Source organism: Choloepus didactylus, chromosome 1 (genome assembly GCF_015220235.1).
Source record: "Choloepus didactylus isolate mChoDid1 chromosome 1, mChoDid1.pri, whole genome shotgun sequence".
In the NCBI taxonomy this organism is placed as follows: domain Eukaryota; kingdom Metazoa; phylum Chordata; class Mammalia; order Pilosa; family Megalonychidae; genus Choloepus; species Choloepus didactylus.
The window spans coordinates 162,292,791-162,312,582 of NC_051307.1; the positions used below are offsets into that span (position 1 = coordinate 162,292,791).

General features: G+C 36.8%; 1 protein-coding gene and 1 pseudogene across 2 annotated transcripts in view; both read left to right on the forward strand.

Moving 5' to 3' along the window:
- Positions 1 to 10,238, forward strand: part of RYK (receptor like tyrosine kinase) — a 103,441-nt gene extending 93,203 nt beyond the window's left edge. For both annotated transcript variants that reach the window (XM_037844643.1, XM_037844641.1), the window contains exons 14-15: positions 8,032 to 8,168; positions 9,096 to 10,238. In XM_037844643.1, the coding sequence (XP_037700571.1) occupies positions 8,032 to 8,168; positions 9,096 to 9,207 (249 nt within the window). In that variant the 3' untranslated portion in view covers positions 9,208 to 10,238. The remainder of the gene's footprint in view (positions 1 to 8,031; positions 8,169 to 9,095) is intronic.
- A 5,757-nt stretch (positions 10,239 to 15,995) lies between these two features.
- On the forward strand, positions 15,996 to 17,492 carry LOC119527728 (annotated as a pseudogene).
- The last annotated feature ends 2,300 nt before the right edge of the window (positions 17,493 to 19,792 follow it).

Genomic DNA, 19,792 nt, shown 5'->3' on the forward strand with positions numbered 1-19,792 from the left:
GCTTGAATAATTGGGATCAGAAGGAATAGGAACATCGTTTTATTTCTTATGACTATCATCTGACTTAATGTAAAAATCCTGTCTTTCAGTGTTTGGGGATTGAATATTTTTTGAATATTTAAAGTATATTAAAGTACAGATGTTAAAGATTGCTTCTTAAAATTTAGATTGAAAATGTGTACACATGATCATTATGCTCTGTTCCCACTTTTCTTTTATGGATGGAGTTTGGGATTTAAAAGCTTCATGTCTATTTGGGGCTGAAAAACTATATGCAGAATCATAAACAAACTAAGTAATGTAAGCCTACTCCCACTAGAGTCTCTCAACATATGTAAAATAACTATTTTTTAGGTATAAATGAAGCACCTAGCAAAAGATATTGCTACCTTCAAGGGAACATTTTCTCAGTCCTTTAAAAAACCCGTAACATTTTTGTATTTCTTTATAGTTAAAATTTCTACATTATTTGTTTCTGCATTATCATGTTTTCCAACTTAAGAATAAAACATTGTGTCTCTGGTCTGTGTTTTCACAACTTTTGACTGGAAGGTTTCCATATTTCATTATGTCAAGATTCCCATAATGTTAATCTCAACTTTTAACTGGTAAACTTAGGAAGCATGCAGATCTAGATTTGACCAGTCATAAATCTTTTTCTAATATAATTCCAAGATATGACATCATCATAGGCATTCTTAAGAATTTCTGGATATTGTTTTTATTCTGTTTTCATCAGATGTGGATACAACTATAGACATTTTTGTGACTTTCTTTTCTTTCAAAATAGATTTCTTGATTTATATTTTCTTTGAATTATTTAGCTAATTACAGTGGCTAGCGTAATTCCGCTATTGAGATTAACTTCCATTAAGAGACTAAATGTAATCAGGAATGCACAGTTTTAGAGTTTCTTTCTTGGTGGTTTCTGGTCTTTGTGGCATTACCTTGTATTTAAAGAGCGTTTTTTGGGAAAAACAAGTCACAGAAATGACTTCCGTGCTGTTCTCATCAGCATGGTTTGTGGCAATGAGGAAATCCTTTTTAAGTTATGTGAACAGTTTTTAGGATGGAGGGCAAGTCAAATGTATTTCTTGTCCCTTTATGTTATTTTGTGAACATTTAAGATTACCTGAAACGTAGAGGGAAATCTGTAAAATTACCCAGAAATTGCATTTGCAGCAGATGGTTTCTTAATACCCTGTTTGCCCACTGCTGTGAAAGATCATTATATCCTGAGGCATACTTGAGCCTGAGAGCCTCACATTTATAATATATCCACGAAAAGTGGACATCTGAACTACTGTGGTATCAGAAAGAAAGCTATAGTTATCAGAGGAAGCTTATTTCTTAAAGTAGGAAAAATTTCCATTTTGTATTACTTCTTAATTATTAATTCCAAAGTAATGCTTACATTCCCTGTAGTTATTTGTTTCCCGTATGGTTGCAGATTTTTCACATCAATAATCTTAGACCTATTAAATTTACTTTAGAAAGAATTAAAATAAAGATGCTAGGAAAAATCTGTAGAGATGAAAGGACCATTTCAGACATTAATATTTAGAAAGTAAGCTTAGATTTAATATTATTAACATTGAGGATATTGTTTGGGGTCATTTATTTTGAGAACATTCACAGCCATTGGTGTTAATCTTATCCTTGGAGAGCTGCATAGTGGACAGCGTGAAAGAATCCTAAATGCCCTCACATTGTCCTCTTCTCTCCATATATAAAAATTAACTCCAAATGGATGATAGACCTAAATGTAAAATCTAAACTATAAAACTTGTAGAAGAAAATTTAGGAGAAAATCTTGGGGGCTTTGGGTTTAAGCAAAGATTTCTTAGAGAAGACACCAAAAGCAAATCCATAAAAGAACAAATTGGAGTTTATCAGAATTTGAAAATTGTGCTCTTTGAAATTAGCAGTTATGAGAATGAAAATATAAGCCACACTGGAAGAAAATAATTGCGAATTATTTATTTGATACAGGATATATATCCAAAATATATAAAGAGTTCTCAAAACTCAATAATAGAGCAACCCCATATAAAAATGGGCAAAATATTTGAATAGACAGTTTACCAATGAAGATGTACAGATGATAAAGGAGCACATGAAAATATGTTCAACATTCGTCATTAGGGAAATGCAATTAGAACCACAATGAGATACCCTTATTCACCCCTTTATATAGCTAAAATTGAAAAGAATGACCATACCAGGTATTGGTGACAAGAAGGAACACACTGCTAGTAGGAATTTAAAATGGTACAGCTACTGTGGAAAACATTTGGGTAGTTTCTTAAAAAGGTAAATATGTAAGTATTATATGATCTACTTAATCCATTCCTAGATAAATGGAAGCATATGTCCTTACAAATACTTGTACACAGATGTTCATAACGGCTTTATTTTTAGTAGTCAAACCTGGAAACAATCCAAATGCCCATCAAGAGATGATTGGATAAACAAACTGTGCTATTTGTGTACTATTCAACTATACTACTACATACTATATTTAACAATAAAAAGGAATGGACTGCCGTATATGCTACATCATGGATGAATCTCAGAATAGTTATGCTGAGTGAAAAAAAAAAGTGTACAGTTTATATGGTTCCATTTATATAAAATTCTAGAAAATGTAAACTAATCTGTAGTGACAGGAAGCAGATAAATGATTACTTGGCGAAAATAGGAGTAGTAGTGGGAGGGGTGGGAGGGAAGGATTACAGCAAGAAGAATCTTTTGAAGGAGATAGATATGTTCATTATCTTGATTTTGGCAACAGTTTCAGGGAGGATACATATGCCAAAACCAATCAAATTGGGAACTTTATTACAGTTTATTATATGTCAGCCATACTACAGTAAAAATAACAAAATGAAACAGTTCTTACTATCTGCCTGCCACTGTTGACACATTTTAGACTAGTTTCTAAGTTTGCTGAATTGTAAGAACCAGTTAGGACTCTTGTTAAAATTACTGGGTTCTAGGCTTCAGAATTATTAGGCTGGGACTGGAGAAATGTACTTTGAACATACCTCTGAGATCATTCTTACCATTGGCAAGCTTGGAAAGCACTTGACCTAGGTAAATTAAATTAATTGCATTTTGGTTCTCTGAACCCATATTCATTTGTAAGAAAGGGATGTTGGGTTTCTAGTATTAACACAAATGTCTAGCCATAGAGCACCTGATTCTACTTTTACAGTGTTCAGGTGAGATAATTTAAAATTGGAATTCTTGTGTCACCAGTATACAGTATACTGACATGCAAAATTAAAGTTCATCAGATTTTTAAAATAGAAACTTTTGTGTTGTTATAAATTCCTGATGTAATGGAATGGACATCTCTTAATTCAAAAGCCCTAACTTTAGTTAACACTAAATTAAAAAGAAGAAAAGTATTCCAGTTTGCTAATGCTGCCTTAGGCAAAATACCAGAAATGGATTGGCTTTTAAACAGGGGATTTATTAGGTTACAAATTTACAGTTCTAAGGCCATAAAAGTGTTCAAATTAAGGCATCATAATGGCTGATGACATCTGGAAAACCTCTATTAGCTGGGAAGCCACGTGACTGGTGTCTGCTCCGGGGTTCTGGTTTCAAAATGGCTTTCTCCAAAACGTCCCTGGGCTTGTCTCTCTTAGTTTCTCCAGAGCAGACTCTAGGCTAGCATCTCCAAAGCATCAGCAAGCATTAGGGTCTGCTCCTATTAAAGGACTCCAATAAACTAATCAAGACCTACACTGAATGGGCAGGGTCAAATCTCCATGGAAACATTCAATCAAGAGGTCACACCCTAACCAAAAAGATTAATCAATCTACCCCCACAAAATTGCATTAAAGAATATGGCTTTTTCTGGAGGACATAATATACCCAAACCGGCACAAAATGAATTCCATCTTTATACTTTTTAAAAAGTCACATCAGTATATGTTGTTAGTGGAAAAAATCTGTTTTATAAACTATATATTGGGAAGCTATAAAGTAACATAAGTTGGGGAGAAAGAATAAGGTTAAGAGGAATGTTATTCTTTTAAATGTCCTTTAAATACAAGTAGCAGGAGTCTTTCATAAAACTCTGGAAAAAACAGTTTGACCTTCTTATTGCCCTCTTTCCAAAGACGTCAAACCAAAGGAAATCATAGAATTAGTGCCGTAATTTTAAATGGTTTAGTTATCGGAAGACTTTAGAGAGCAAGTTTTCCACAAATCATCCTGTGCCATTTGGTCTTGGATTTTGTTTTAAGGGTTGGTGAGCCAACATGTAATTAATCACTTTTGTTGGCTTTTAAGGAAATGAAACTGCAGTGTACCCTTTGGCTTGATTGTTTTTTTTTTATGGTGTTTATTAGTGTTGCCGTATGTGCTATGAGAACCTTAGTAAATGCTTAGAGATAATACTATGAACAAAACAATGTCAAAAAGTAATTTTTAAAAATCATGTTTTAAATGCTGATATGCTGATATGATAGCCGCGTACAATTCCAGATCTCAGACACCACCACCATTACTGTCCAAAGTCTCTTGGCAGTCAGAAATTTTTAGAGTACTTCCCTTGTCAGTGGATGGGGTTAGTCCCTGTGAACCAACTGGCAGTATCCACTTGTTACCAATTCCCATTGTTTCTTCCTCTGAAATCTAGTCTGGATTATTTATTCCTTTCCCCACAGCTGCTGCCACGATCTGTGAATATTAGGCCTATTTCATCTCAGGAAGAAGGGGTGGGAACAGCCTCACAACCAGTTGCATTTCTTTAGGTTCTGTTCTATCTGTGCAGTGAACTACCTTCTCTATGGAAATTGGGCACTTAAAAAAAAAAAATTGCATTTACTAATCATTATCGTTATTAAAATTTATTTAGAGGAAAATTTTAAGAGAGTCAAATAACTGAATGTAAGCAGGCATCTTCCTTTAACCTATTAATTTGAAACCATGTTCCAGTTTTAAGCAGAGTAGAATGTTCCCCTTAAACCAGTAATTCCAGCAAGCTCTATGTCTCTGGAATTTTTAAAACTATACATCCATCTCTACCTTCCGTCCTTTCCCCCTAAAGCACAGGCCCCAAGGGTGGGCGTCACTCTACCGTAATGTTCACTGTTAATGAAAAAGATGCTAGGTTCCAAAAGGCTGAACACTTTGGATTTTGTATTTTCAGTGATGCTGGCCTCAAAATGTGTTGGGAAGTGTTTCCTTGTCTTCTGAGATAGTTTGTGTAGGACTGGTATTATTTTTTTCATTCAAATTTGGTAGAATTCATTAGTGAAACCTTTTGGACCTGGAGTTTTCTTTGTGGAAAAGTTAATTATGAATTTACTTTAATAGTTTTAAGGCAATATAGATTTTCTATTTGTTTTTATGTCTGTTTCAGTAAATTGTGTCTTTCAAGGAATTTGTTCATCCAAGTTACTGAATTGATTGGCATAAAGTCATGCATAATATTTCCTTTTCCTTTTTATTTTTTGATGTGTATAGGGATCTGTAAGAAGTCCCCCTCTTTCGTTCTTTGATTTGGCAATTTGTATATTTTTAAACCTGGCAATGTTGGGAGACATTTTTTGGTTGTCAAAATGAGAGGAAGGAAGTGCTATTGGCATCCAGTTGGTAGAGGCCAGGGCTGGCTAAGCATCTTATGCACCGAACGGCTTTTAATAACAAATAATTAGCTGGTCCAGATTGTCAAGCATAAAGGTTGAGAAACCTGCTTTAGAGTTTGCCATATACACCTTCTACTTTCAAATATATACCACTTCATGAATTGTGTAAGCACCTTGTAACAATATTTCTCCTCATCCCCTCCATCCTTTATGCTATTGTAGGCATACTTTATTTTTTTTTAACTTTTTATTGTAGTAACAAATATGCAGCACAAAATTTCCCATTTTAGCCAAATTTAAGTGCACAATTCAGTAGTATTAATTATATTCACAATGTTATGCTACATCACTTCTATTTTTTCATCATCTGAAACAGACTGCTTACCCATTAAGCTATAACTCCCTCTTCCTACCCCATCCCCCCTCCCTACCTCACCCCTGGCCCCTTGTAACCTGTAAACCACTGTCTCTATGGAGTTTGCTTGTTCTAGATATTCCATGTAAGTGACATCATACAATATTTGTCCTTTTGTGTCTGGCTTGTTTCACTTAATATGATGTCTTCAAGGTTTATCAGTATAGTAGCATGCATCAGAACTTCATTCCTTTTTACAGCTGAAGAGTGTTTCATTGTATGTATATACCACATTTTGTTTATCCAGTCATCCGTTGATGGACACTTGGGTTACTTCCACCTTTAGCTATTGTGAATAATGCTGCTATAAACATTGGTGTACAAATATCTATTTGAGTCCCTGCTTTCAATTTTTTGGATGTTAACAAGAAGTAGGATTGCCTGGCAGCACATATGGTTATTCTATTTTCAGTTTTCTGAGGAACCACCAAACTGTGTGGGCGTACATTTTACTTCTATATATGTTATAAACCCTATGATACGTTTTTTATTGTTTTTGCTTTAAGCACTCTCTCTCTTAAGAACATTTAAAAATGAGGAAAAAATTATCTTTAATAATTACCCATATATTTTCAGCACTCATCATTCTTTGTGTATATCCAAGTTTCCATCTGGTGTCATTTTTCCTGTCACGTGAAGTACTGCTTCCACATATCCTACAGTTGCATGTCTGACTGCTAGTGATAAATCCTCTCAGCTTTTGTCTGAGAAACTCTGTATTTTGCCTTCATTTTTTAAGGATAGTTTGGCTCAATATAGAATTCTCCATTGACAGTTTTTAAAATATTTTTAAAGTCATTCCATTATTTTCTGGTATGCATAGATTCTGATAAGAAATAAAGCTATTGTTCACTAATATAAGCCCTTAAATTTTTTATAGAGTATTTCTCTATTTTATTATTGAAAAATATAATAGAATGTAATTTTTAATACCTAAAATTTAATGCACTATGCTTAGGTTTTGTAAATAGATTTGTTTTTGAGTTATGTTTTTAGTTTTCATTTTTTCCTTTTTTTTCTGTTTAACTTATTTGTATTTTGGCAAAAGTTACTTCTAACTGCACCTCGGTTTCCGGAATCTGTAAATTCAGGCTGTCAATGATTCTTATAGGTTTGTTGTGAAAATTAAATGAGATGAAGGATGTAAAATACCTAGAACTTGTAAACCCTCATAAATGCAATACCATAGTGTACAGGCTCAGTTTCCTTCCTCCTCATTATCCAGCTTCAACTCTTCTGACCTCAGAGTTCTCATGATGCAGCAGAGCAGCGGGAATCCCTGCTTTGAGTCCTTCCCAGCCACATGGAAAGAGCTCTGTGTAGATGCATTGCCTGTCCTCTCCACACTGCCCAGGAGCCCAGTGCAGTCAGAGTCAGAACGGGGAGCCCTGGCCAGCATGATTGGGCACCGTTGCACTGCCTACAGTTCCTGTTCCTACCAGTGGTTCACATATTGATTTTAAATAAATCTGATCTCTTACTCCAGCAAAAGTGGAAGGACATTTTATTTCTGGACATTTTTAGTTGTTAATTTAAATTATTTGAATATAGTAAAAATCTGTGACTTCTTTTATTTTACATATTTTGCATATTTCACTAATTTTCAGGATGCTCTTTCCTCCAGTTAGGCTAAAGGTACACTTATTTTCTAATTCTCAGCTATGCAGAATAGCTACAATATTTAAAGTTACTAATTTTCATACTAGGAAATTCATAAATATAATTAACAGTGGGTGATAAAGTTGGTAATCAGCAGGAAAAACTATTTCCTCCAAAAAATCTAATTACCTTAGAATATACAATACTAATATTCACAGTAAAGGATACATTCATTAAAATGCTGTCTTTTTGTCCCAGCAAGAGAAGCTGGTCTTTTTGTAGATGATATTTATTTCCTTAAGAGTTAGTTGAACTGCAATTTTTGTCCCTCAGCTAGCTAGCTATAGGCAGCAGCACCCTTGACAGCTGTTTTAAATGTTCACTCTTTCTGCTACTGCTGTTTTCCTTAGTGGGCCTTCGGAGTAACACTGTGGGAGCTCATGACTCTGGGCCAAACGCCATATGTGGACATCGATCCCTTTGAGATGGCTGCATACCTGAAAGATGGTTACCGAATAGCCCAGCCAATCAACTGTCCTGATGAACTGTGAGTTTTTCTGAGCTCAAAAGACCTTTGTTTCATTCCATTTATTATATTGGGGAAAAAGAAAAAGAGCAGGTTTTCCTATTCATACACTGTCTTCCCTTTTGAGAGCAATAGCCCTTTGGACATGAGTTAGACTCTTTTAGAGAACCACAAAGTTAGGGAGGCTCATTCACTGCATGCATTTAACAATAGGACTTCTTGGATCTTATATATTTAGTGCTTAATCTAACCCGAGGGGCTAATGTACACAATGAAAAAACTGACAAAAGACTTTGTAGGTTATTTTATGTAGAGTTAAGTCATGACTCTGTTTATACAGCCTTAAGGACATAGTTATAAAAAGCTTTTCTCGTCTTCTTGCCTAGTCAATTGGTATGGATTGATATTTAAGGAAATGGTCTGAGTTAGTGGGTGAAATGGTTAATTCCTATTCCCTGCTTTCATTACATGGTTCATCTTCCCATATAATGGGGTTGGGGTTGACAGGGGCTGGAGGCCCTTTATGGGTGATTGGACATCCAGGTGAGTGTGGTCTCAGTTCTAGAATCTCCTGAAAGTTTCTTTGTCATGGCGAGGAAGTGGCTTTTGCACTGATTTTACTGTAGTTTCATGATTCTTACAACTTAGAAGCTGAAGGCTTCTCTTCCTCTTCCTCCAGTTTCTTTCTCTCAGAACTTAAGCACAGGATAACAACACAGGTTATTATTTTAACTGTGTTTTAACTTTCAACATTAAATCTCTGTATTTGCTGATATGCTTTGATGTAAGTCTCATGGAAAATTGAAATCCACACATGTTACCCAGATAAATTCTTTTCATTCTAAAACTGCCAAGAGATAGCAAAATTGATTGATTTTTAATTTCTCATCCTCTCCTTGCCCACATTTAGACAGAAAAACCAAATTTTCCATTTTTGTCACTCTGCAGATTTGCTGTGATGGCCTGTTGCTGGGCCTTAGATCCAGAGGAGAGACCCAAATTCCAGCAGCTGGTACAATGTCTCACAGAGTTCCATGCAGCCCTGGGAGCCTATGTCTGACTCTCCTGTCACAATCCTAGCAGCATCGGGAGGAAGATGCCTATCAGGGCTTATTTGGAGCCATACTTGGATGCTTCGTGTATAACGCAATGCCAGCAGAAGTGCACTTGTCTTCTGGAACACCGTGCCTTAGAAATGCTTTAGAATCTGAACTTTTTAAGACAGACTTAATTATGTGGAATATTTTCTAGATATCACTTTTATTAGGCTGAACTGAAAGTGTTTTTTGTAATTTTTTGGCCAAAAGATTTTTAAAACATAGTTTCTTTGGACTAGGGGTGCATTCTTACAAAATAAACAGTTTTTAAAATCGTTTAAACACAGGTATTTGGAATAGCTATTTTAGCATCAACTACTTTTTTATTTTTTTACTTCATTGAGGTGATTGTAGCTGATCCACCTTTAAAATTTTTAAAAATACTAGTTTTATCACTAATCTTGGAAATGGTTTGTCTTCAAGATACAGTACTTTTCTTAGGAAAGGAGAAGCAGCATAACAAAATATCTGGTATGCCTTGTACGAGAAAAGGCATTATTGGAGATAGAAAATTTATAGAAAAGCTCAAATTAAATTTTTTGTAATACTTACTAGAAACAGAAACTGTGCTCTTGTATGAAAAAATGGCTTATTTTTTTTTTTAAATAAAATGGAGTTCTGCTTTTTTATTTTTGGGGAAGCAGGAACTGAATTCATTACATCTTAAATTGGGCAGAAATTAGCTTTTCCATGAGTCAAAAGTGGGTTTGGGCAGGTTAATAGTGAAGAGTGGCTGTTTAATTTATTTTTACTTTCTGGAAAAGGAGATAATACAATTCCAGAAAGTGAAATCATGTTTCGAAGGTTACAAATCCCTTTTATTGCACCTAGAATAGTGCTATGCACAGAGTGGGTGCTTGAGTTGGCATGGGTAATAAAATGTAAACTGGTAAATTTTGTGCTTATCTTCAAGACTGGCTTAAGTATAAAATTTGTTTTTTAAAACACTTGAAAAATTAAAGGCTTTGTTTTTATATTATAATAGTATCAGAAATACTGTTCATGATGGTGAATGATTGTTGTATGTGGTAAGTCCATGGTCATGCAAAAACTAGATATTCATGTTTTATTTCATGAGTGTTTCAGCTTCAAAGCCCTGACACAATTATAGCTGACTCTACTCAGTCTCCAGTTTCCAGTAAAAACCTGGAATTATTGTTAGAAGGAAGTTAGGACAACACTGAAACTTTTCTACAGAGTAATTAAGTGAAAGGGTTATATTTATGCTTGCTTTTAGCTGGCCTAGAGTAGGGCTGAACGGGCTACCTGCAGGTGTCAGCCTCTGTCCTTACAGGCATAGTAAAGGAAACTACAAGGCAGTTGGAGGATTTCCTGTTCTTAAAGAAGCTTTATGGATCAGTAGTGCATCTGGAAAAATAGCCTGCACAGTATATGCACTAGCTTCAGCAGGCCAAGTGCATGATTTTTTTTGTGTACTATTTGTTATTAACACTGGTTCCTCAGTTTTATGAGGTATTCAGCACCCTGAATGGCTGTTTAAAAAAAAAAACAACCACCATTTTAAGCAGTTTTTATGTTACAGATGCTTTGCTCATGTTTTATTCTTCTTAGAAGGCATTTGTCTTAGCTTTCCGGGTCTGATATAACAAATACCACACACTAGTTGTCTTACTGAAACAACAGGAATTTATTGTCTCACAGTTTTGGAGGCTTTCAGTTCAAAATCAAGGTGTCAGCAGGGCCATGCTTTCTCCAAAGTCTGCGGCATTCTGGTGGTGGCAGACTCATTCTTTACCTCCATCACAAGGCACTTGTGTCTCCTATTCTGGACTGTGTCTAAAGTTCCTCTGTTTATAAGGACTCCAGTCATACTGGATTAAGGCCCACCCTGATTTACTTTGGTCTCATCCTCATAGGATCTTCAAAGTTTCCATGTATAAATTGAGTCCACTTCCACAGGACCAGGGGTGAGGACTTGAACATGTCTTTGTGGGGGACATGATTCAATCCGTAGCAGCATTCAATCAGCAAATATTCATTTAGCAGTTACTATGTGTCAGGCAGACACATAGAATGGTCCAACTCTTGTATCCTTTCCAACATTCAGTGAATTCTCTTTTGTGTTCTGGGGAGTACATTGTTTACAAATGACAGTTTTATGTATGGTAGGTTAAAGAGAAAAAGTGCTGATTTTGACTTCTATCTCAAATTAGCAATTATTAAGTGGTGCTCTGGGTTTGCTGGGATGGGGGGTGTGGTAACTTTAACCTTATCTTTTTTGTGTTTCTAAGCTCTTTTATTTTATATATGTATATTTGTAGGTGGTTTAAGAGTTTAAATAGATTTTTCCTGCTGAGCTACTTGGAGTCACTGACATGAGAAGAAAAGAGCATTTGTAAGATTTCCATGGCTGGTCCCCTTCTGAATGTTTTGTCGTAGATTATTAACATTATGGAACAGATTTTGCAGAAATTATAATTTTTATAGGAAAAGCAAATTGGCAAAGTGCAGACGTGATATTATAAGCTAGCACTAGTGACTTAGAGCTTCACTGTATTCTGTCTTTTCTTGTAACACCCTGAGTAAGGGAATTTTATTTGTAGAAGCAGTGAGGAATGGGATTTTTGTGCAGCGTGTACTTTTGAGTGCTCACTGTATGCCTGGCTCTCTAGTTAGGAGAAGCAGATAATTAACACAAATAAGATTTTGGTAAGTGCTATCAAAGAAATAACAGTAGTATCATAGACAGTAACTTTACATGTCTTAGCCAGGCATCTCTGAGCAGGTGGTATTCGACCTGAGACCTGAATGACAAGAAACAGCCAGCCATGAGAAGATCCAGGCAGAAAGGTCATAATTGCAGAAGCCTTAAAACATGAACAGACTGGTCTGTTGGAAGAAGAGAGAAGAGACCAGTGTGGCACAACTTGTGGTCAGAGAGACACAGGAACCAGAGAACAGGGGCCTTGGAAGCCATGGGACACATTTATATTTTATTATAAATACAATGGAAAGCCATTCAAGGGTTTTTCAAATAAAGGCGTGGCATGATCTAATTTGTCATTTTAGAAACATCGTGGGAACTGTTTTTTGAAGAACGTATTGCAGGGAGGTAAGGGTAGAAGTAATGAGACCCTTTAAGAATCTGTTGCAGTAGTGCAAGAAGAGAAAAGATGGTGGCTTAGAACAGTGTGGGCAGGGGGAGAGATGGAAGAAAGGAGCAGATTAGGGAAGGGAGTGATCAGGGTTGAGCATCTGGTTGTATGGCCATATTACATACTGAGATGGGAAAAACTAGAGGAGGAACAGATTTTTTTTTCCTCTGGCAGGAAGAATCAGTAAGTTGATGTCGGCTCTGTTGAGATGCCAATCGTTCATCTTTAAGTGGAGATTTTGAATAGGTAGATAAGAATCTGAAGCTCAGGGAAGAGGTTTCAGCTGAACCTATGAATTTAGGTACTGGTTGAGCTCACCTAGAGAGAGAGTATAGGTGGATAAGAGGTCCTAGAACCAAGGCTTGAGCACTCCAAAATTTAGTGTTTTTGTGGAGGAAGAGGTGCTATTAAAAGAAGACTGAGAAGGAACCACCATAGTAGGAAAAAATGTTGTAACAAAACAGAAAAATGAGGTAACGTGGAAGGCCAGGGGGAAAGTGTCTCAAGATGGAGACAAAAGCCTCCATGGGATTTGGCAACATGGAGATGTATAACAAGAGCAGTGGGGATAGGAGCAAGTCGGCACATGAATAAAAGGTGGGGAAGTGGAGACTATCAAGCTGTTGAAATGCTTTGCTGTGAAGGGAAATAGAATAGTAACTAGAAGGTGCCAAAGAAGGTTTTTGAGGGGGAAAGGCAGAACAGGCAGGGGAGTGTAGGAGTGTGTTTATTTTCCAGATGGTAGATAACAATAACAGAATATGTTTCATAGGCTAGAGGGAATGATCTAGTAGAGAGGGAGAAAATTCTTTGATGTATAGGACAGTCCTCTTTCTTGTCATTTAACCCACAGGCAAGAACTTCACTCTGTCTTCCAACCCCTGAGGTTATAGTGAATTTTATGTTTTTATTGGAGAAAAAGCTTAGGGGGAGGGTAAGGAGGTGGTAGGTAAAACCTTAAACATTCCCAGTATATGAACATCTGCTTCTGTTGATTTGGCTTCCCTTAGGACTTCAGACCCATCACTGTCACCTTGCTCACAGCCAGCAAACCTTCTCTTGCCTAGATTTCCTCAGTAGCTCCTTAACTGGCCCCCAGTCTCGGTCCTTTGCATCCATCGTCCAGCTGCTGCCAAAATAGTGATTCTAAAACAATCCCTTTCCTCTGCTAAAACTCTTCAGCAGATTCCTAAGGCCTTGAAGCTAGAGTTCAGCACTCCTGGATGCATAAAATCTTCACTCATCTCTCCAGTTTCACCTCCTGCTGCTTCACCAACTCACCACCTCCTACCTGAGCACATCATCCTATTTCATGTGTCTTTTGCTTTGTGGATGCTTTTCTTCTGCCCAGAATGTTGTGCTGCACACCAGATTGCCTGGTGGACTCCTGAATGCCTTACCCCACCCTCCTAGGCTTTGCGTGTAGTTTCCTTTCAGCCTTGTTCCTGGGTTTGCACTCTGACAAAGGTAAGAGACGGGTTTATTTGAATACTTAACTGAGTTTCTTGAGGAGAGGAACTTATGTTTTACTAGGTCCTGTATCGCCATTGCATAAGTAGTACTTGGCACATGGAAGGATTGAATATATAATGAATAAATGGACAAATGAAAAATAAAAAGTTGTACAAAAGAAAATTAAAGAGCCTTTTATTTTAAAAAGAGTTTTAATTCCTTCAAACATAGGTCATATGTACAATACTGTGTTCCATTTCCAATATAATATTTTATTCAAATTTGAAGAGTTTAAATTTTATGTAATGTAAACAAAAAGCATGGAATATTTAAATAGAGACAGCTTGGCAGAAAAGACCATATCCAACCCCCAATCCTGGCTTAAGATCCCCTTCTACCTTCTTACTTCATTTTCCCTGCTTTTACTTTGGCCACAGGAGTAGTTAACTTGATTACTGCAAGGTCAGTTTTATTTGGAGTTGTACATGAAATAATTATTAAAATCAAGTGATTTAGTGACTTCACTAAATCAGTGGAATATTGTTTTCTTGGTGTTACTCTTTCATGAACCTCACTCCCACCCTGTATAATAAAAGGTGATTTGATTTATGGGAGCTAGAAATAAAAGATGATTTAATTATTGGGGCTAGAAATTTAAAATGTAAACACTTGCTTATTAAGTTAATACTTTTTATTTTTCTGTTCATTTTTGCTCGTAAAATTTCAGGATAACATTGAACTTAATTCTCTGGGATACACCAATATGCTTCATAAGTGTTTTGACTACATACATTTTATAAGTAAGTAAACTGAATCTCTGGGCCTCTCTTTCTCGTTGAGAGTTCTGTTAAGAAATTAAGCTAATTTCATGGTACCTGAATGTTACATTTGGAATCAGTATTTTTTGTATCCTTCTGAGTCTCCTTTGCCTTTAGTCTTCTCACTCTAAGAATGTGCATATTTGATAGGCATGCATCACTAGGGACAGCATTTGGCTACAAGCAACAGAAACTAAACTATAATCACTTAACCAAATACAGATTTATTTTTCTCTTACAGTAAATTCAGAGACAAACTGGTGCAGTGACCCCAGGATATCGTTTATTATGTAGCTTTCTCCTCCCTTTTTTGTGCTTTGCCATCTTTAACATAGCTTTTGTCCCTGTAGACACCCAGGGCCCAAGACCTTATTCTAGATAAGAAGAAGGAAGAAGTGTAAAAGCCCTGAATTAGTTGAGTCCTTTTTATCAGGCAAAACTTTCCTACAGGAGAAGGATTGTGAGAAGATTGCAGGAGTAAGAAGCTCCATGATTTAGTCCTTCTGCTAAAACAACTATTAAACATGCAGTAACTGAAACAACTATTTTTAAACTCTGGAGGCCAGGAGAGCACTGTACCACATCCAGGGAAGAGCAGAAGAGGCTGATAAATTACAGAAAAGACCAGCAAATCACTTTGGTGCCCATCCCCCACTCTTGCAGCAGGCACCATGCAGTCCAGTGGTTGGCTAGCTCATTGGTGACAGAAAGGGGCATAAAAATCCTCTTCCCCAGGACCAGAGGTAGACACAGCCGATTGCAGATCATGGCTTTTGATTACTGAGTTTGGATTGCTAGAGGCCAGACTCTGAGGACAGCTGTTCCAGCCTTCCCTGGACAAAGGCAGTGGTAGCAGAAGAGAATTAAAGATGCAACACTTCCTGAGGGTTGCAGGGTACAAGTTCAGGGGCGCATTTTCTGGGCAGGTCAAGAAAACTGCTTTTGGGAGCCATGGAAGAAGCTCCTGACTCCCTTTGTGATATTCTCCCCAGGGCAGTTCTGCATCTTCTTAAGACAGACTGCCTGGGGCAGAGGCTTCCCTGCTTTAAATACTTGGGAAAAGGAGGTCTGTCTCCTGGGAGAGGGGGCATCCAAACTCCTGTAAACAAGGGAACTCCAAAACAAGTAACAAGCACAAGTCCAGGACAAGACATAGTCCCAGAAAAGATAGGGAGGACCTTGCATTCTGCATTTGCCTTGGGAAGACCTTCCTGATTGGAGGGCTGAAGCTCAAGAAAATCTGTCTTACCACCAGCTGGTTACAAAATCAGGAAACGGACATCTCAGGGAATAAATTGGAGAGTTAACATTTTAAAATGTTAAACTGTACAGTATGCAACAAAAGAGTACAAGACAAAAAAAAAAGAAAAAGAAACAAGAAATGATGGCCCATCCAAAGGAAGGGGATAAAAAAATCAGGAAAACATCAGTGAAGACCAGAATGTGGACATAGAAAGCCTTTTTAAAAATGATCTTAAAAATGTTCATGGAGAGCAGTTGGTGTTCTTGTCGCCGGGCTCAGCAACCCGGCGGCCTCCTGTGGCAAGACCACGAGTATTTTAGAACGGATCAGACATATTGTAACAATGCCTGAAATAAACACGAGCAATCTCGATGAGCAACAGGTTCAACTTCTGGCAGAGATGTGTATTATTATTGATGAAGATGACAATAAAATTGGAGCTGAGGTCAAAAAGAATTTTCACTTGAAGGAAAACATTGACAAAGGATTATTGCATCGAGCTTTTAGTGTCTTATTCAACACTGAAAATAAGCTCCTACTACAGCAGAGATCGGATGCTAAAATTACCTTTCCAGGTTGTTTTACCAATACTTGTTGCAGTCATCCATTAAGTAATCTAGGAGAACTTGAAGAAAATTATGCAATTGGAGTAAGACAAGCAGCACAGAGGCATTTAAAAAGCTGAATTAGAAATTCCCATGGAAGAAGTTCCTTCAGAAGAAATTAATTATGTAACCTGAATTCACTACAAGGCTCAATCTGATGGTATTTGGGGTGAACATGAAATTGATTACTTTTTGTTTGTGAGGAAGAATGTAGCTTTGGATCCAGATCCTAATGAGATTAAAAGCTATTGTTATGTGTCAAAGGAAGAACTAGAACTTCTGAAAAAAGCAGCCAGTGGTAAAATTAAGGTAACCCCATGGTTTAAAATTATTGCAGAGACTTTCCTCTTTAAATGGTGGGATAATTTAAATCATTTGAATCACTTTGTTGAACATGAGAAAATGTATAGAATGTCAAAGTGGGGATGAATAATTAGTAAAGTACTGAAAATTTCTATATAGTAAACTTGGAATGATTTTTTTTTTTTTAATTTGGTTCTCTATTCTGAAAACTCATTGAATACATTGATACTTTTACAACTAGAATTTGGGTGGAAAAGACTACTGACTTCTTGATTTTATTTCATATGCCCCATCTATATACACTGTTATTTGTAAAAGAAGACATTTATGAGACATTACTGTAAAATAGGATACAAATAAATTTAACCTGTTAAAAAACATGCTCATGACAAATTTGAAAAAATAAAAGCTTGTGGAGAAGGTAGACCTTGGGCCCAGAGCCCTTGGGGAATATGTGAGGATTGGTAGTGCCGCCCTCACCATGGTCTGTGTACTCCACCAAGATGGAGATGCTGAGGGCCTGGGCCAGCGAGATGATGTGGATGTGGTCACTCTCTGTGCATATGGGCTCCACCTCCTGCTGGCAGAACTCCTTGACAGATCATATAGATTGTGGTGGTAAATGCATAACTATGTGATTATATGGGAACGGTGTTTTAAAACTTCAACTTCTGTGTGAGACCAAAGGAAGAGATGTTTATTTGGTGCAAAGTCTATGTTTTCTGTAGCACACTATGTAATTGAACTTGTATGCTCAGTTTATTCAAATACCATAATTACATGGAACTTTGAATAGGGGGTGAGATCTGGTTGGTTTGTGTAGGTTAGTGTGAAGCCCTGATATATCCCAGAGTAATTTGGGCAGAGAATAAAATGTATTTGCAAAGCCCCCTTGAGGGACTGGGAGAAAATGCAGAAATATTAGACTTCTCCAACTGGTGAATTACGATATTCTCATAAGCATTGGGAAGTACCAATTTAGAAGGCCAAGCCCTCAATCTTGGGGCTTGCCCTTATGAAGCTTATTAAGGCAAAGGAGAGGCTAAGCCTACTTATAATTGTGCCTAAGGGTCACCACCAGAGAACCTCTTTTGTTGCTCAGATGTGGCCTTTCTCTAAGCCAACTCTGCAGGTAAACTCACTGTCCACCCCCCCACCCCCCACCACGTGGGACATGACTCCCAGGAGTGTAAATCTCCCTGGCAATGTGGGATCTGACTCCTATGGGATGAACCTGAACCTAGCATTGAGGAATTGAGAAGACCTTCTTGACCAAAAGGAGTAAGAGAAATGAAACAAAATAAAGTTTCAGTGACTGAGAGATTTCAAATGGCGTCAAGAGGTTATTTTTATGTGTTATATAGATATCCCTTTTTAGTTTTTAGTGTATTGGAATTGCTAGTGGAAACTGTTGAACTGCAACCCAGTAACATTGATACTTGAAGATGATTGTATAACTATATGGCTTACACTGTGTGACCCTGTGATTGTGAAAACTTTGTGGCTCACATTCCCTTTATCCAGTGTATGGACAGATGAGTAGAAAAATGGGGACAAAAAGTAAATAAGTAGCAGTGGGGGATGGGATGTTTTGGGTCTTCTTTTTTACTGTTATTTTTATTCTTTTTTGTGGTAATGAAAATGTTTAAAAATAAATTGCGATGAATGCACAACTATATAATGGTACTGTGAGTAATTGTACACTTTGAATGATTGTATGTTATGTAACTATATCTCAATAAAATTGAGTTTAAGGAAAAAAAATTCTCATGGAGATGAAGGAAAATACAAAGAAAAAACTAAAGGATGTCAGGAAAACAATGAGCAATATGAGAAGTTTAGTAAAAAATAGAAGTTTTAAAAAGGAACCAAACAGAACTACTGGAGTTGAAGACCACAATAACTGAAATAAAAGATTCCCAGGAGCAAGGTATTGGTCGTGGGCTGGTGTATGGGAATCCTGTAGTTTAGGCATAATTGTTCTGTAAACCCACAACTTCTCTAATAAAAAAAAATTAAAAGTAAAAACAAAATAAAAACAAAAAACTCCCAGATGTGTTGCAGCAGCTGATTGGAGCTACCAGAATAAAGAATTAGCAAACTTGAAAACGAGATAATTGAAATAAGGCAGGCTGAGGAGCAGAAAGAAAAAAGAATTATAAAACATGAAAATAGCCTAAGACACCTTTGGGACACCATCAGGCATACCAGTATATGCATTATAGGCATCCCAGAAGGAGAAGAAAGACAGGGGCAGAAGGAATATTCAAAGAAGTAATGACAGAACTTCCTAAACTTAGTACAAGATGTGAATATGCATGTCCAAGAAGTTCAGAGAACATCAAATAGGATACACAGGAAAAATACACCCCATCATATATTGATAGCACTATTGAATGCAAAGGACAAGGAGAGAGTTCTGAACATTTCACTAGAAAAGCAACATGTTATGTACAAGGGTTAAGTGTAAATTTCTCACCAGAAACCATGGAGGCAGGAAGGCAGTGGGTTGAAGTACTTACAGTGCTGAAGGAAAACAACTGCCAGCCAAGAATTTTATATCCAGTGAGGCTTTCTTTCAAAATTGAGGGAGAGATTAAGATATTCCCAGATAAACAAAAGCTGAGGGAGTTCATCACCACTAGACCTGCCCCTGCAAGCAATGCTAAAGGGAGTTCTTCAGATGGAAGGGAAAGAAAACTAGACAGTGGTTCAAAGCAGCGTAAAGAAATAAATGTAACCATTTGGGTAATTATAAATGTCAGTACTTCTGTATTGTATTGTTTGGTATGTAACTCCTTCCTACAGTTACTAAAATGCAAATGCATAAAAAAAATCTTATATGTATGGTTTTGGACATGGAGTGTACAAAGATATAAGTGATAGGAACAAAAAAAGGTGGGGATGGAGGGATATAGGAAAAGTGTATGTGTTTGCTATTGAAGTCAGGTTGGTATCAAAACAAATAAGATTGTTATATATTTAGGATGTTAAATTTTAACCCCATGTGT